General features: G+C 38.4%; 1 protein-coding gene across 5 annotated transcripts in view; it reads left to right on the top strand.

Annotated features, from left to right (window-relative positions):
* LOC108675487 (RNA-binding protein 24-B) overlaps window positions 1-16769 on the top strand; it is a 71411-nt gene that overhangs the window by 38653 nt on the left and 15989 nt on the right. For 4 of the 5 annotated variants that reach the window (XM_018163511.2, XM_018163512.1, XM_018163510.1 and 1 more), the window contains exon 4: window positions 5821-5910. The exons of the other annotated variant lie outside the window; for it this stretch is intronic. In XM_018163511.2, the coding sequence (XP_018019000.1) occupies window positions 5821-5910 (90 nt within the window). The remainder of the gene's footprint in view (window positions 1-5820; window positions 5911-16769) is intronic. 5 annotated transcript variants of the gene reach the window in all.

The raw sequence follows: 16769 nt of genomic DNA, 5'->3' as shown, positions 1-16769 counted from the left end.
AACTCAGAGGGTTCACTCAGACAAATAAGTGAGACTTGTCTAAATAGCGATGCACTTTTTTGCCCTTATTTGGATTATCCTGAGCCAGTTTGGTCCGGCAAAATAGCATATCAGTGCTACGTCTACTTGCGTGTAGTGAATAAAAGTGTGTCATCATTTGGATAACATAACCCACATAATTCTCTTGGTGAATTGGATTGTTAATTAATAACACATTTAATTGATGACACTCTTATTTTTCTAGGTGAATTGAGTTATTAATGTACGAGTCCAATATGGGGCCTCGAGACCCATGTGTGGTGAATAAGTGGTATAGTTTCTTGAGCAAAAGCAACTACTAATTATATATGTAGTTACAAATTCTTCCACTGCACGAATTTCGATTTCATTTCATATTTTTTTCCAGTGAATGTATGGAAAACTATTTATTAATTTTTCAGGACGGTTGTGGTGAAATGTTTTCCTTTGTTATTAAATAGAACACGTTTATATTCGATCTGTCTAGTTAATATAACATAAGATTTTACGCGATTTGTGTTGCTTTTGTATGAACTTACGATTGATATTTTTATTGATTATTGTTGATTTGTCTTCACTTCTAAAAAAATTTTTGGCTGAAAAAGACTTATAGTTCATAGTGCAAATGTTTGAATACTTTTTTAAATTAATAGTTGAATTTATCTTGCTTTGCAGATCACTTCTACAGCATAACTGTCGTATTAAATTGAAATTTAATTAAGGCCGTGACGAGTGTTGTTCTTGTGAAAATTGTTGTTTTAGATGAGGGTTAATTCCTTTATTTATGATAAGTTATTTAGAGTTCAAGTGTTTTATTGATATGTGTGCTATTTATTTGTTCAATGCATATCTAATTTATATCTGATTATATATCAGATATAAATCAGATATATAAATATATGTGATCTTCTATATCTGATTATTTAGAGTTGCTTTTGTTGAAATGAGAGTTGAAATTTTTTGCTGATACGTGTTCCTGTTCACTGAGAGTTTGCATAATTTACTGAAACGTGTTCAAATTTGCAGATAATTTGACTGAATTTCCTGATATTTGTTCTTATTTACTGATGGTTTGACTGATTTACGGAGACGTGTTCGTGTTTACTGAGGGTTTACCTAATTTACAACGATGTTTTCAAAGTAAATTGAGACATGTTATTTACTGAGAGTTTTACTGATTTAATGGTACGTGCTTTTTTGATGAGGATTTGCCTGATTTACTGAGACGTGTTTCTATTTGTTGGAAGTTGCATAATATATTATGACATGTTATTTACTGAGACGTGTTATTTACTGAGACGTGTTATTTACTGAGACGTGTTATTTACTGAGACGTGTTATTTACTGAGACGTGTTATTTCCTGAGACGTGTTATTTACTGAGACGTGTTATTTACTGAGACGTGTTATTTACTGAGACATGTTATACTGAGACGTGTTATTTACTGAGACGTGTTATTTACTGAGACGTGTTATTTACTGAGACATATTATTTACCGAGACGTGTTATTTACTGAAAAGTGTTCTTTTGGGCGGAGGATTTAACTGATTTATTGAAACATTCACTTACTTCTAGCCGTCCAGGGGATAAGGCCTCGAGCGATCACCATTGAATTGGAAGTTTATTGCTTGAATTTCACAGCCTTTTTATTCATAAAAAATTAACAAAATTATCATCTGAATTATCGGCGGCATTTTGATGGCCGCTGGTACCACGCTCCTGAATCACCCAAGTCTGTTAATCCTTGAACTCGTCTTTTGCATAATTTTTTCTACAATAATTATTAAAATATATTTCAAAGAAATTGTCCGTTCAGCTATACTCTGATGAGTATCGATGCTTAAACAACTCATTCATATCTCTTCTTTAATCAGTTTTAGCAAATTAAATTTAAATTTGTGTAGTTCGATTTTTGTATTTGAGTTTCGAAATTTCCAATACAGTCGGTTGCGTCAGTTAAATAATTATAATTATTGCACTACTACTTTAAAAATTCTAATTATTTATGATCAGTCTACTTAAAACTTTAATCTAGACACAAATCCTATGAGCAAAGAACCCAAAGTATAGCGTCATTTAAATAATGATTGCACTACTTTAAATTTAAATCTCGACACAAATCCAATAAGCAAACAAACCAAAGAGGATAAAAAGAAACCTCAGTAATCCTTAGTAAACAAGATGGATAGAAAGACATCACGTGCTTAGTATCCTTGTTATCCTTGTTACCCTTGTTATCTCGTATATCTGAAGGAAGCTGTTCACTTATCCCGACTCGTAGCTCAGTCGCACGGTTCATGCCATAATGCTTATGCTGTCGTCCTCAGCACGAGTCGCATCTGCTCAGTCTATTTTGCAGAAACAGTTTAAATTCATTTTAATTTTCTATGCATTTATATCTGTTTCTTAGAGTAAACATTAATTTGAATCAAAATTAGTTTAAGTGTAAGAGCTTTTAAAGTTATTTTCTCCACATATATATTATTTTGCACTAATAATATAAATTCATTTTAATTTTCTATGAATTTTTCTCTGTTTCTTAGAGTGAAAATTAATTTGAATCAAAATTAGTTTAACTGCTAGAGCTTTTAAAGTTTTTTTTCTCCAAAAACAGTATATAAATATGATAATATAATATATTAGTATCTCGGATTTCAAGTTATTTGCCGTTATGAATTTGTTTGAATTAAAAAAAAAATTGGTGCATTTTTGGCGATTCCTGCATCAGAATTCAACGAAAAAATACTAGTATATTAATTGTGAACATTTTTAATTGCAAAGTAAAATAACGGCGCAAAGTAGTGGCCCTGGCAACTCAACTTGAGCTCGCTAGTTAATATACTTTCCAATAGTTTACTACGTCACCTTGATATGCTCTACTAAAAAAGTTTAATCAACAACAAAAGCTCTGCCAACTTCACTATCGGCGTCATTGTGAAATTACCCCAGAAAAATTACCCCATTATCCGATTGTTAAATTACCGTTTATTTCTCCGCCCCAAATCAAACATCAATGTTCGTGAACAATGCGAAGCCTATATTGAATAACGAATGCTTGCTGTCACTCCTATATAAGAAAAACTTTGCAGTTGCTACAATAAAAACGTACGTTAAAACGTTGAGCTAAAACCGATGTTCAACATCAATTTGGAAACGTTAGGTTATAAAACTTAAAACGTTATGTTGAAATTTTACGTTAAGAAATGACGTTACAACGCTGCGCTAGAGGCCGATGCCTGTTTTGATTCGCTTATTTAGCACGGAGCTTGTACAGTAAACAGTTCAGCTCATGCAAAGTTATGGCCACTCGCATGTCTTCTATACGCTACTCGCCCGCCATGTACGCCACTCGTCTGCTCTGTAAGTCCCACACCTGCCACTTGCTGCCACGTACGCCACACGCTAGCCACTCGCCTGCCCAGTGCGCCACTCGCCCGCCATTAGCCCGCCACTCACCTGCCATGTACGCCGCTCGCCTGCCACTCGCCCGCCACTCGCCCGCCACTCGCCTGCCCTGTGTGCCGCTCGCCTGCCTTGTACTCCACTCGCCTGCCCTGTACGCCATCGTCTACCCTGTACGCCACTCGCCTGCCACTCGCCTGCTCTCACTTCAGCCCCATCTCACTATCATGCAGGGCACACAGCAGTCTCCTGCACCAGACGAATAACAATCCAGAAACATGAGTAATGATAAGGTCGTTCAACATGAATAAGGGCAGTGAAAGCACGTATCGCTTTATGTCATGTGATCTTTCATATAACTTTGTTATACTGCGTTAAAATCAGTAATATAACTGAGCGTTACTTAACTGAGCGTTGTATAGCTGTGCGTTATATATCTATTTACCGTTTACGCTGACACTGCAGCTTGCTAGAAAACTTTAAAAATCTTCGAAATTCTAACTCTATTACTTCACAATACAACAACATATGAATCTTGTTTCTATGTATCATTTATTGAAGATAAATAGACCGCTAGAAGTCAAATAATATTTATTTCCATTAAAATAAAAGGGCTGTGAGGCTGAGGACTTGGAGGCTGAAGACTTGGAGGCTAAAGACTTGGAGGCTGAAGACTTGGAGTCTGAAGACTTGGAGACTGAAGACTTGGAGACTGAAGACTTGGAGACTGAAGACTTGGAGGCTGAAGACTTGGAGGCTGAAGACTTGAAGGCTGAAGACTTGAAGGCTGAAGACTTGGAGGCTGAAGACTTGGAGACTGAAGACTTGGAGACTGAAGACTTGGAGGCTGAAGACTTGGAGGCTGAAGACTTGAAGGCTGAAGACTTGAAGGCTGAAGACTTGGAGGCTGAAGACTTGAAGGCTGAAGACTTGAAGGTTAAAGACTCTAAGGCTGGAACTGAGAGACGGGACTGAGAGGGTAAAGACATATAGGCTGAAAATGTAAAGGCTGACGACTGTGAAGATGAGGACTGAAAGGATTTGTTCTATTTTTTGTGATTGCGTAATTACTAAACATTTCTTTATGGTGACTAATACGATTGTTTGACCAGCAAATTAAGAATGTTCTTCACGTTTTGATCCACTATACGGTAATTTTCGACGGCTTTCAACATATCTGGGGCCGTAACATCAAAATTTTTCTTAAGTACACGTATCGGTCTGAGTACACATAGCGGCTAAAGTTTACGTAGCGGTCTAAGTACACGCAACGGCTTAAGTACATGTAGCGGCCTAAGTACACGTAGATTCGTAATGTACGTCGAGAGTATCCCTGAGGATTCGGTAGGGTCGAGGTTGCCGAATAAGGATTCGGCGAGGGATTTACGAGGGATTCGTCGTAAAAATGTGATAATAAATTGAATTTTTTTTTTAGTAGGCGAGTGTAGGCCTAGGACGAATTAAGACTGGTCACATGTGAGCAACATGGTGGCTATGCCTCTCCCGAATGCTGAACCAACTTGGGATATTTTAGTAAATGTATCGAGGTTAATTAAATATTGTAATATCGAATAATTAAAATACTTCTTCGTTAACAAACTTAATCTTGAGCTGTAGATTGCAATATCTCTCTCAGGAATGCTCTATCGATGCAGAAAAATAAAGATCGTGATCGGGAGATTTTCAAAAGCTTCAAAAACAAAAATAATATTGGAATAAATTATTCTATGCCCACGCAAATTCAAAATACTTATTTAACATGCGACATCACAACTTTATATAACATATAATAACTGCCGTGTTGCCAATGTTATGAGATGTTTGTCTTCGTATCCGTAAACCAAATAATATCCGCCATGTTGCTCCTGTGGTATTTTCCGTATAACGTGTGAAATCGGGCCTCCCTAGTTAAAATCTGAAGCAGGGTTTGAGCCGAGCCGATGCCGAGCAGGGCAGTCTAGGAGCAGTAAGAGAGCAGGAAAGTTGCAATCATGTCTCGTTTTAGAGTCCCATGAATGTTACGAATTAAATTCCTGCAGTAAATCGGCCGCTGTGGCCGTTGACGTATTAAATCCAGCTTTAAACCCACAGATTTGAGGCAATCTGGCCCAATCCTGCTCTGAAACTGCTCCAAACCTGCGCCGTTGCGTCAATCGACGCTGATCCCTGCTCCAAATTCTATCTGGGATAATATTTGCCGTATAACGTATGAGGTCGGGTCTAATGTTTCCCGTGTAACGTGCGAGAGCGGCCTAATTTTGCCAATGTAACGTGTGAAGACAGGTCTACTATTGACCGTTTAATGGGTGTAGACGGTTCTTATAAACTCAAGATTCGTAAAATGCGTAAAAGTGCAAAAGAAGCACCGCCCAGTGACGGATGTTTGTCCCCCTCCCCTAGAGCAAAAGGCGCTCTTAGAACCAAGATCATGCGTGGACCAGCAGGTGCTGCAGCTCTAGCCCATCGTCCTCTCGCCACAGCGCCCTACAGGCAAGAACCTACTACCATCTCAACTATCTCTATTTAATATCTCCAGTATCCTCCCAATATTCCTATTTAATATCTCCGTCTCCTCCCAATATTCCTATTTAATATCTCCGTCTCCTCCCAATATTCCTATTTAATATCTCCGTCTCCTCCCAATATTCCTATTTAATATCTACAGTATCCTCCGTCTCCTCCCAATAATCCTATCCGTCTTCTCCATGTCATTTTTCGTTAGTTTCTATCACCTCTTCAATCCATGCAGTCTCTTCCGCTCTGCCTCCAAACCACGTGGTCTCTTCATCTCTTCTCCTCATTATAAATATTATTTCTTTCATGTCTCCGACTCAATTCTACAACCATTCACAAAACTTGATTCCCTTTACACATGACAAAAAATAACACTTAGACATCCCTCACAAATAACGCTTAGTGTCTGATTAACTCATTAATCCTTCCGTGGTTCTAACACCGACAACTATTTCGGTTTTTTATACACTTACATTGCTCCTGGATTCTTACACTTACATTGCCCCTGGATTCAAAGACCTACGTCGTTCTTGGGTTTTCACACACCAACATTACTCTTGGTACTTAAACACCTACATTACTGTCGACCAGTCCCTCGCCTGACAGTCTAACAGAGAATGTCTGCTCTGTCGTCCCTCGCCTGACAGTCGAACAGAGCATGTCTGCTCTGTCGTCCCTCGCCTGACAGTCTAACAGAGCATGTCTGCTCTGTCGTCCCTCGCCTGACAGTCGAACAGAGCATGTCTGCTCTGTCGTCCCTCGCCTGACAGTCACCACAACATGAACAAGAAACAACATCTCGCCTCAACATGAACAAGAAACAACATCTCGCCACAACATGAACAAGAAACAACAACTCCCTACAACATGAACAAGAAACAACATCTCGCAACAACCAATAGTAGGATTTTCTGCAGCAAATATACATTTTCACCGTTTCACTTTTGGCTACTTGCATAAACTCGTTACATGGCGAAGTTATGAACTACTCATCACCAATCTCTCTACTTTCCTTAAGTACAAGCTTCAGTATGGCGACTATGTCTCTACTTTCAGAAGATTGAACGTAACTATAAGACCAAGAACTGAGCCTATACTTTCAATAAAAGTTAAGAGATCGTAAGTTCATCAGCCAATCATTGACGGCCTTTCAAGCCAAATCCACCAATCATGGACAAGAAAATAGAACGCAAGGACTTACATTCACTTAGCGAGTTTTGAAAGTATGGCCCCTGGTATCCAACTCTAACTCAACCCCAAAAACCTCAACGACACATCGTGCTCTACAAGCACGGCTCCCTAAGGAGCTTTGCCAGGTTGTAACTTCGGTTGTAAACTCGAGCCCTCAGCGCCGTATTGTTCAGTGCGCTCCCTCAGTAGCGATAATTAGCCGCTCTTAAAGCCGTCAACATTATATTGCTTTAAACTTAACACTTCAGATCCGAAAAAGAATGTTTCGTTATTTTAAAAAAATGATTCACAGATAAAATATTTATTTGTGATTTTACTCAAATCTAAGACATTGTACTGTCATTAGAAAGGAGGTTTCATTTACATTATAATTCATGATAGAGCTTACGCTTTCTAGTAAAAATCTCATTTCACTAGGAAGTTTTTGCCTAAAACCTCAGATTGATTTTAAGAGTGACATGCCTTCGTATCGAGAGGTAGATTTAATTTAAAAAATCTAGTCCGTTGACTTTCAAATGAAGTAATGGAGTAGGAAAATTTAATTATTTTTCCCTTCGTAAAGGAAGACGAGCAATTTTTTCCCAATTCCCCTCCCCAAGACAACAGCAGACTGCTTGACACTACACGTTCTCCACCGCTAATTTCCAGTTATTTGGAACACCGGCGAACTTAACAACTTTTTCTACACCATTTGATCTGCTTACCCCCAACTATTCCTTCTCTATCTTATCTTTTTATCTCGATGATATCCAAATCATTTGTTCCCTCCATCCATCAATAGACTCCTAACACTCCTTGTTTAGCGCCATGCATCCACATTTATTAATGTTCAAGTTTCTTCTCAGCCTCGACCATCTCAGTTTCTGTTACCATCCTCGATCTGCTGTTACGTGAACTGACGTGTGTCATAGATCTACGAAATTTAAATAATTTGTCTAATAAAATTAAAAATTTGAATTCTAATTGCTGGAATCAATTAAGCTTCAAAATTACATTCCAATGCCAATGAAAAAATTAAAGATTCTTCGTTAAATGTAACTATGTGGTTCAGTTCACGTACAGTGAGCACGTCTCACCTTCTCCTTCGTTCATTCCCGAAACTATTTTCCATTATCCTTAAAAATTTATCCTGAAGGAACCCATCCTGAGGACGGCCACGGTTCCCAACACATGTTTGTATCCTGTGATGTTGCTCATGATGTGGTGCAGCAACATTATGAGTGTGTTGGTGTTACACCCATGTTGCGACACCAACATGATCTATGTTGGTATACGTACTTCAGCGCAACATTTGCTCGTAACACCAACACGTTTATCCTACATTATTATATTGGTGTTACCATTGAGGTATCAGGTCTTTTTTGGTGCAACTGTCTTATATGTACTGGTCTTATATGTGGTCTTTATGCGTTGGTGCAACTGTTTTATGTGTACTGGCATTATATGTGGTCTTTAAGCGTGGTAGTATTTCGTGTTGTCTTCACGTGTGCATATTATTTCGCGTGGTCTTTACGTGTGGTAGTTTTTCGTGTGGCCTTCACGTGTGGTAGTTTTTCGTGTGGTCTTCACGTGTGGTAGTATTTCGTGTGGTTTTCACGTGTGGGTGGTATATTGTGTGTTTTGTGTATTTCGGAGGGTGGTGTTTTGTGTGTCTTTCACGTGTGGTATAATTTTGTGTGATATTCACGTATGGTTGGTGGCAGTGAGCTGGCTTCTCGTACTCAGCGTTAGTAATATACAGGGTTGTGTGAATGGCTTTCGGGTTAAAATAGTTTGAGTGTTCTTTTATTTGTTTTTTATTGCGTTGAAAAGTAGTATAGTTGTTGTGTTGCTGTAGTGGTGGAACACGTAGCGTTTGTTTTCTTCCGTGACTTTTTTCATTCTCTTGAAACGTTTGGACACTTTTCCGGATTCGACAAATTATCTCATAAACTCGAACTCTGTTCATTATCTTTCAATGTTTAATTAATATTTCGCGAGCATCAAGTTACCGTATTTATGGCACAATAAAGCTTTCGAATCCGGTAAAGACTTCTGAATGTTTCATTAATTATCTATTGCATTGGCATTAATTGGTTATTGGATGATAATATTGGTGCTGTGTTCTTTTTCTTTTGTAGCGTATAATAATTGCGGTACGATTGATATTTTGTTAAAATGATTTGATTTATCACGGGACTATATTTGCACAATTCTCTCAGTTTTTTATATTATAAATCTTCTTCATCCCATGACTTTATTATTTCGGTCAAGTTCGCAGGCTGGACCAAGATTTAACTATTGCAGTTATTATAATTAAACTTCTCGATCAAATATGCAGGTTTATTTGCTGCAGGTAAGTGATGAAAAAACCTTCAAGACTTTACACGATCGTAAATTTTATGAATATTAACGAAAATTATTGTAGGTTGGTTGCTGTAAATCATCCACATGACACATTAGTTTACTTATATTCCACACAGCAAACACACATCACTGTATTGTCTGCCACGACAACACGTCGATATCACGATATCGCAACAAAACGTCAGTATTGCGACTACACGCCAATATCACGACTCGACGACAGTATTACGACTACACGTCAGTATCACGACAACACGTCAGTATCACGACAACACGTCAGTATCACGACAACACGTCAGTATCACGACAACACGTCAGTATCACGACTACGCGTCAGTATCACGACAACACGTCAGTATCACGACAACACGTCAGTATCACGACAACACGTCGGTTTCACGACTACACGTCAGTATCACGACTACACGTCAGTATCACGACAACACGTCGCGGTAATGTGAGACGCGCAGTGAGGCGCTCCAGCAGACGCACGTGACGCGCCGTTTTGCAGCGCGCGGGGCGCGTGCCGCCCCAGAGGTTGGGCGCGTGCCGCCCTAGAGTTTGGGCGCGTGCCGCCCTAGAGTTAATACGGCGCGCAGGCCAGCTCTGTGTTTGCCAGATCGAAGTAACGTTTCAAACATGGCTGTTTGACGAGTGTACTTGTTTGTCGCTGCAATAACGCAGCTTATTTAATGTACTCTCGATGTGCTTACGCCTGCCGGTCATTTGCGATAATTTACGATCATTACCGAGGCCGCTGAAGCCATTAATATAAGGGGATGGATTATCGTCGGAAGAAAGATGGCCATCGATGTAGCGCTTTTGATTTCACATGTTGTGACTGAGGCAATTTCTTGCCTTGCACAGGGTAATCAAATCTTCGATATTTTACTTGAGTGCGAGTAATTAATTTCTTGTTCTACATAAACAATATGCGAATGTATAATTTAAAATCTTTCTCGACTCATGTTGAAGTTTACAAAGGGAAATTATAAAGACTCTAAGACGAATTTCGAACATTACTCGTACAATAAAAAATTATTTAGAACCCGGCCTTAATACGAGTATTTTCTAGATGATGACGTCACTCATAACCTAATTAGAACGTCTACACGTTTACGCAGCCCAAAGACTGACGTACACTCATGCCGTCTGTAACATGTAACATTTATTTACAAATATCGTCTTCAAACGTTGTTATCTTGCAGCGTAATCATGTCGTCCGGTGCGGGTTCGCGGTATACATGTTGCTCCTGAACGCTATGATTTCTTCATGTCTCGCAGTTATGTTCATTACTTAATGTGTTTAGACGTTTACATTTAAATCATACATATAGGATTATTTTCAAATATATTCTACTGAAGTTTATGAGATGGAAGTCTACACAAGTCTCGTGATTATGATATTTCTTGGTTTTATTCGAGACTAACTGTAATGAAATGAATTGAATTCATTTGGAATCACATGACTGACACTTTCATGCAACCTTCAATATATACGAGGTGAAGAAATGACACGCAGTGATTTTATTCATTTAGCTTTGCATACGTTTATTTACAAACACGCAAAATAAATTTTATGTTCACAGGTATTCATGGAACCAAGATCAATATATTCCATCGCACTTCTCTGTTCATTGATGTGAAATTTCCACATGATATAATTAAATCCATTGAGTTCTATATCCTTTAAAACTTACTTCGATGGTTCAGATTTTGTGTGAGACTGATATTATTCACTGAGATTTTATATACTATTGAGACTGTAATCGTATGATTAATTCAATCAACACTAATTTGACAATATAAGATTCCAAATATATTAATAATAATATCTATTGAAAATCATTTGCGGACAATACATCAATAAACAAGTCAGAAACTTATATGAAAAATTCAAATTGAATCATGAATATATAAACATATAGACGCATGACATCATCACGCATCAGATCACACATATCGATTGCAACGGCAGCTATCGCACCACTCGCAACGAAAGCGAAAATATTCCACGAAATTCATATGATTCGTGCATTCGTGTAATATTACACGAAATTCGCATGATTCGTACATCGTACGAACCCTAGTCAGGGTCAGCGTAAATTTTCATGGTAAATTTTATAGCCAAGTTTATCGCTCGTAAACATGGGAAATCCTATTCAATGTTATTGCAATTTAGGTCAAAATTCTATTTCAGATACAAATTCTATGAAGGATTGCTTTCAGATATAAATTCTATGAAGGATTTCTTGCAGATATAAATTCTATGATGGATTTTAGATAAGATCAGATGCTTGAAACCGAATTCAGGGCCATTGGAGGAACATCTGCTTTGGCAGGTTCACCTTATAGAACAAATCAGCGTGAGGCTACAGCTGTGCATACGCGACAGCTGTACATACGTCTGTCCTCTGTGGGTTAGATGCTCAATTGCTGCAACACGCACAGCTGCTGCAACACGCACAGCTGCTGCAACACGCACAGCTGCCACAACATCGCGTGCGCGCGCGTGGTCAAGCGATCACGCGCCACGTGCCACGTAAGAGCGGCGTGCGCCGCGCCACTCAAGTGGCGTCGTGTGGCGTGAGTGGCAGTCAGGTAATGCCGGGGTAATGGCATGAGGCAGAGGTAATGGCATGATAAAATCTCGGTTACGTTATGTAGGTAATGCATTGGTAATGAGTGAGACTATAAGCACAGCCATTCAACCCTAATTTTAAGACAATCCATTGAAATTGTCTTTATTCCGATGTTTAATCTATACGAAGTAAAAATCCATTTAGTTAGCTAAAAAATATGAATAGCGTTTAAAAATTAGTTCTTAAAGCATTGCATCTACATAACACTGTAATTTCGAGCTTGAATATGCCTCTGAATTATCATGTAAGAATTTTTGGGTAATAAGTCATCAGAATTAATTACCTATTGAAGTCGTATTAGTACACGTACAACGAATATAACGAACTCGTATCTTCTTATCCTAAAAATTCAGGGACGTGTTCGTTGCGACAACGCCTATAAATTTTAAAGGCGCGTTTGAAGTTAAATTTTGATATCTCGTTTGAATTTTGAAATCACGCGCCTTACATTTTTGCATAATTCTGGCTTTTAAACCTGCCATATTAAATAGAGAGAAAAAAGCGTTGCACTCATTATATCGGCATTTCCAACCTAGTATATATATCAATACTTCAAGAGTAAACACACGCTGAACCTATACGGCATCGTAAAAAAAACAGTTCAGATACATAACAAAATAAAGGTAAAAACACATTTAGTTTATAATGAATCGCTCGTCATAAGTGATGTATAATACGTTACAAGTTGTCACACCTGGTGTATAACATTATTTAGAGGTAAAAACACATTTTCTTTTAATAAACTGCTTGTCATACGTAATTATGTTACGTTTCAGATCGTCAAACCTGGTGTATAACATTATTTAGAGGTATAACACATAGTGTTTAGTTTGAATCACTTGTCATATGTAATATATAATGCGTTACAGGTTGTCATACCTGGTATACATCAATATTTAAAGGTAAAAACACATTGTGTTTAGTTTGAATCACTTGTATTACATAACATATAGAATACGACTAGACTAAACACTATAGTGTTTAGTTTTAATCGCTTGTCGTAAATGGTCTACAAAATATAGACTAAATATACGCGTGGACCACACGTGATAATGTCACGTGATCGCCGGACCACAAGGCATCTTCATCGGGCCACTGCGGGCGATATAGCGGGATGACGGTTGGTGACGGTTGGTGACGGTTGGTGACGGTTGGTGACGGTTGGTGACGGTTGGTGACGGTTGGTGACGGTTGGTGACGGTTGGTCATCTTATAGGCATCTCAAGAAATGAAGTAGAAGTACAATCAAAACTACGCCACTCTACCGTGCTAAAATATTCGAACCTACTCAGAATCTACACTAAGTTGAAAATTTCAAGGACTATTACATTTCTTATACTATTATTACGGAAATGAAAGAAAGAATAAATTCAAGCTGAAGATATTTGCTAGATTGTAAATGTTAAACGGATTGTGATTCCTGATGAGTCAAGTAATAGATTTGTAGTGATATTATGTAATAGCGAATAAAATAAGGATTCAGAAAATACAAACTATTCAGCGCCTAGCAAGGTGCTAGAATTTATTACTAATGATGTAAACAGAGAATTTATTATGTAGTCTATATAGGGAAAAATGTTGCGGTCATGAGCATACAGAAAATTTTGGATGTAGTCTATTGTCATTTAATGAAATTAGATATTTAATGAACATATGAGTTATAGAAAATTCATTATTTGCTGATGCTATTTTACATTAGCGGCGATGATGAAGCTATAACCTGTGGTTTCTACATTAGAAGCAAACATGTACTTTCTCACGTTCGATTCCCGTCATTAACTGTCTAAATTTATTGAACTATAAAATTAAATCATCCAGGAATAGTACATCAGTTATAAAAATTTCACTTTGGTTAGACTTTAACAATAAAAAAATGCTCAGGACGAACTGATTCTCATGAAGTTACCCCCAAGCGAGAAGCTCGGTGCACAGCGGCGCAAGTGTTCAGTCAGCGAGGCTAACACAAGTGTTCGGCAGGTGTTCAGACGCAGCCTCCCCCTCCTACTCCTACTCCTCCTAACACACGCTGCCTCCCCCCTCCTCCTCCTACTCCTCCTACTCCTCCTCCTACTCCTACTCCTCCTAACACACGCTGCCTCCCCCCTCCTCCTCCTCCTCCTACTCCTACTCCTCCCACAAACACGCTGCCTCCCCCCACACACGCTTCCTAGTTATCCTATATGTCCATCCATCATACTCATACTTCATTATCTTATACATATTCCATTACTATTGATATAATGTTGTTCTAGGAACACTAAAACGATGAACCCGTCTACTCAAATTTCATTCGAATAAATTACTGCAATTAACACTCACTATTGACCACTCTTCATGCCGAAACAAAAATTGTCATGCTATTTTTTACAAGCATGCAAATGTACTCATGCTTGTACTTAGCTAAGCTTTTACCGGCACTCATATATGTACTCGAAATGGCACTCATACCACTGCTCTCATATACCACTGGTATCTGACGTTGAAATAACGTTGATTAAACGTTGCTTCTACGTGATCAACTCGTAATCAGCGTTGTTTCTACGTCATTTGTTCTCTCACTCAAACGAACTCATGCTGTTCTCATCTGGGTCTGTACTCAAAATAATTTGTTTCTTGCACTCAAATGTACTCGTACAGCTCTCATATGTACCTGTACTTGTACTCAAAATAAGCTGTTACAGCACTCAAATGTACTCGTACAGCTCTCATATGTACCTGTACTTCTACTCAAAATAAGCAGTTACAAGCACTCAAATGTACTCGTACAGCTCTCATATGTACCTGTACTTGTACTCTAAATAAGCAGTTACAAGCACTCAAATGTACTCGTACAGCTCTCATATGTGCCTGTACTTCTACTCAAAATAAGCAGTTACAAGTACTCAAATGTACTCGTACAGCTCTCATATGTGCCTGTACTTGTACTCAAAATAAGCTGTTACAAGTACTCAAATGTACACGTACAGCTCTCATATGTGCCTGTACTTGTACTCAAAATAATTCATTACCTGCACTCAAATGTACTCGTACTGCTCTCATATGTGCCTGTATATATACATGTACTCAAAGTAATTTATTACTTGCACTCAAATGTACTCGTACAGCTCTCATATGTGCCTGTACTTGTACTCAAAATAAGCAGTTACAATCACTCAAATATACTGCGCGTGCTTGCCTGTTTGTAATAGCGAACTTATACCCAAGCTTGTTTGACATCAGGAGTCACTTGTCCATTCCCCAACTTGTGGGGCTACACACTTCCCCCGCCGGTCCATTTACTCGAGTGTGTTTACTAAATCGTGGGGCAGACCGAGCCCCGAGTTGGGGGATTGCAAACGCTGCTCTATTAACAAGACTTCGTTGCTGTGACTCACAATTGTACGATAATCCTGCAGGTCGCTGCAAGTGCAATACATAGGTTCATAGTCTGGGGCCTGTAATTCAATTATATGTCGCATTTTAGAATGTGCTCCTTTATTTAAGAATTATTACAATAAGTGAGGTGTGGTTTCCATAGAAACACATCTAGTTTGCTCAGATGTGTTCGCCCTGATTATTAAATGGGTGATCAAATGATTGTGTATGGTGATTATTGGGCCAGAGTAGAAGTCGCTGTACGCGTTATATAAAGTTTCAATTTAAAGGAAACTTTAAACAAAACTTCAATATTGGCTATTTATTTTGCTACCAGATCCTTTGTTGGATTATTTTCCTGGATATACAAACAGCCTCCGTACCAAATCTCATTAAATTGAACCGTTCGCAACATGTGATGAAATATTTTTTATCCCATTTTGGCACGTGTCAGTTTACCGGCAGATTTATCATTTATTTTTACCACGTGCAAGTTCCGGCGGAAATAGAAACCTGTTCTGACGGACTAACAGAGCTTCCGTGCCTTCCGTATACCAGGTGTGTGAAGCATGTCCATATTTTAGGAGCGCTACAATCATTCGTGCAGAACAGGTCATTGACTTTTCCATGAACCAATTTTTCGAAAAATTATTTTTTTTTTACAATTATTTTAGTTTATTTATCTAAAATTATTATTTACAAGGATTAAGTTTCTTTAATTTGCTTCTTGGAAAGTTAGGAGTGAAGAATGGGTATTTGTTAACCTGCCTTTGCTCGCTTTGATCCCCAAATTTCATCTTTGCTTGAACTGTATTGCTGCGTCTGGCTTCAAACTTATCGTCATGTGCAAATTAAAATGCAAAAATGGTTCGGAATTCAACCCCTTAGAGCATTGGAAATATTTCATGTCAAAAGTTGGTGAATAAATATTAAATATATTAATATTCGCAAGGTGGATATTTGCGTTAAAATATTAATATTAAATATATTAATATTTACATGGTGAATATATGAATTCTCCTCAATCCTGACTCGTGTGAAGAGCTTCGCCAACACAAGCAGCTACCCAAATCGATATACACCAGCTGTATATTGCTGCTGCACAGCTGCTCTGTTGCTGCTGCACAGCTGCTCTGTTGCTGCTGCACAGCTGCTCTGTTGCTGCTGCACAGCTGCTCTGTTGCTGCTGCACAGCTGCGGCAATCTTTTGTTTAATTATTGCAACCAGTTTCCGTTTTCAACGAATTTCACATTGACAGTTTTTATTTGAACGGTTCAGGACTTAGGAAGTTTGTACAGATG

Source organism: Hyalella azteca, unplaced genomic scaffold (assembly GCF_000764305.2).
Source record: "Hyalella azteca isolate HAZT.00-mixed unplaced genomic scaffold, Hazt_2.0.2 contig5114, whole genome shotgun sequence".
Classification (NCBI taxonomy): Eukaryota; Metazoa; Arthropoda; class Malacostraca; order Amphipoda; family Hyalellidae; genus Hyalella; species Hyalella azteca.
The sequence above is the reverse complement of the archived record's forward strand: the minus strand, read 5'-3'. Positions and strand labels throughout refer to the sequence as shown.